Below are 2,269 nucleotides of genomic sequence, written 5' to 3'. Positions count from 1 at the left end.
GAAGCAAGCAAATGTGGTAAAATAAATGCAAGAAAACGAAAATTAGAGGCCTGCCACTGTTTGGGCTTATGGGAAAACTCGTCACTTTCACAGATTCTCCATCATCACCCCCACCACCCAAACAACAACTTCTTTCAGAATTCCATCAATTTCTATCATTTTCTCTCTGTCAGAATTTGAATTTGTGTTGATGAATTTGGTTCAAGAATTCATCAGCTACGTGTTTATTTTCCCATTTCTTGAAGATGACAATCTTCTCTTCCGATCCATCTCATGAGAATTGTAATTAGACTCTACTTGCAGATCGGCGTTGAGAAACTTTAAACTCTATATCAGAAATGATGCTGAATTTCTCATACATGGATGATTTCCCAAGCATACAATCAAGAGAGAGAGAGAGAGTAAATGTAGATCCAGTGAACAGCAGATGAAGTTTTGATGAGGCCTAACACTGTACAGTTAGATTGATTGAAGGAGGGGGTTGGGTTCACTGGGAAGCAGACAAACAAGTTTGGAGAGTGGGGGTCGGGTATCCATGAAGAATAATTCTTCAATTTGCCCTAATTCAATGAAAAACGAAAATTAAGGGCTTAATTCCACGGAATACACATGAGAAAATATATGAAAAAACAACGTAGTAGAGAACAACACCACTTCAGTAATTCCACCACAAAGTTTCGAAAGTGCTCGGGACTCCACCATCATCACCACCGTCCCCCCACGGCGGAGGTTGGTCCAACCACCCTTCCAGCACCGTATTCTCAATGTAAACAAAGTCATTCCTCAGCTCCAGAGAGTCGAAACACGATCCCAGACTCGGCAACTCCACGATCTCACTCAATTCTTCTGAGGTTGTGGATAAATCCATGGCAGACACGAGAGACGACAGTGAAGATGAAGAAGATAACCTACTGGACGAAGAAGACGTACTCGAAGGCGATGACAGAAGATGATCGAATTTCTCCATCGCAGCCGCCTTGGCAGCTGCGGCCTGGACGTCACGTGGGCTGAGAGAGACGGGACGGGGGAGAGCAGCAGCGAGCTCGGGGAAATTGAGAATGGCGGAGGCGCCTTTAATGCTCAGCGCTGCCACGTCGTGCGCACGCGCCGCCATTTCAGGGGTAGGGAAAGTGCCTAACCATATGCGTGATTTCTTCCGGGGCTCCCGGATTTCGGACACCCATTTCCCCCAGTTTCGCATTCGGACTCCCCGGTAGACTGGGTGCTTGCTACTGGAATTATTGTTGGCTTGTCGAATTCTCTTGATTTTCTTGGCTGTTTCCGGCGACTCCTCCGCCTTCACGGCGGAGGTATCCGGTGGCGAAGATTGAGTTTGAGATAACGAACACGGAGATGATAATGAGAAGAAAGAGTCGGAGCCGTCGGAGATATGGTTTTCAGTAGTCATCAGGAATCTTGAAACTGTATCCAAATTGGGGGTTAATTCTAAATTTAGCAACCTCACAATCAGAGTACTGAGGAACGAGGATTATGGGTGTCTGTGTGTGTGTGTGTGTGCATGTGGAATATTACATTTCCATACTAGGAAATGTACTAATTGGCAGACGAGGTTCTTGCACGGACTAGATCGAATTGAAGAGATGATGAGAGAGAGAGAGAGAGAGGTTCTTGAAGAGTCTAGCAGAGAAATGGAGGAATATATAGTCATATACAAAGGTCATAAGTAGAGCTGCAGCTGCCCTTATTAATCAACAACACTACTCGTTGTTTTTTTCTATCATTTCTCAATGACTCCTCCTACATTCAAGACTTATTTATTTTATTACAAGACAGAGAGAGAGAGAGAGAGAGGTAATAAAAGGGCCCATGGAAGAAATGGGTCATTCTGCTAGAGCCTGTAGTAGAATGGGGTCCCCTTGTATAATACACCACGCAACCCCTTCATTTTCAATTCAACCTTTAGATATATAGATAGATATCTTTCTGGTTTTTCACCTGTGTTATTCACTCTTCACACTGTATATTTATCCACCTATCATCCAATTTCATCAGAGCCATTAATGTGAAATATCGGATAAGAAGAGCTACAGGACCCCTCCATCATCATCATCACCATCCTATATTAATGTTTATGCTCTATTTTATGAATCCTACAAAGTATTACTTAGCATTAGTTATCATGTCTTTATGTTTTTTTATAATTATTATGCAACAATCAAGTTCAAGCTGTAGGTTTAAGTGCTACAATGGTCTGATGAGAGGAATGGAAGTGATTGATACGGGAGCTCCTCTAAGTGTTCCGGTCGGT

At 43.2% G+C, this 2,269-nt stretch overlaps 1 protein-coding gene across 1 annotated transcript; it reads right to left on the bottom strand.

The window, feature by feature from the left end:
* Window positions 1–330: 330 nt before the first annotated feature.
* On the bottom strand, window positions 331–1,760 carry LOC105164742 (dehydration-responsive element-binding protein 3-like). The gene has a single exon (XM_011083485.3). It carries the CDS (start codon window positions 1,406–1,408, stop codon window positions 656–658), a length of 753 nt encoding a protein of 250 aa, XP_011081787.2. The 5' UTR covers window positions 1,409–1,760; the 3' UTR covers window positions 331–655.
* Window positions 1,761–2,269: the final 509 nt, after the last annotated feature.

This window comes from Sesamum indicum, linkage group LG6, assembly GCF_026168435.1.
Source record: "Sesamum indicum cultivar Baizhima isolate 11 linkage group LG6, ASM2616843v1, whole genome shotgun sequence".
NCBI lineage: Eukaryota > Viridiplantae > Streptophyta > Magnoliopsida > Lamiales > Pedaliaceae > Sesamum > Sesamum indicum.
The sequence above is the reverse complement of the archived record's forward strand: the minus strand, read 5'-3'. Positions and strand labels throughout refer to the sequence as shown.

Bases quoted from the DNA above. Each gene is read 5' to 3' on its own strand.
- LOC105164742 (XM_011083485.3), bottom strand. From the start codon at position 1,408: ATGACTACTGAAAACCATATCTCCGACGGCTCCGACTCTTTCTTCTCA.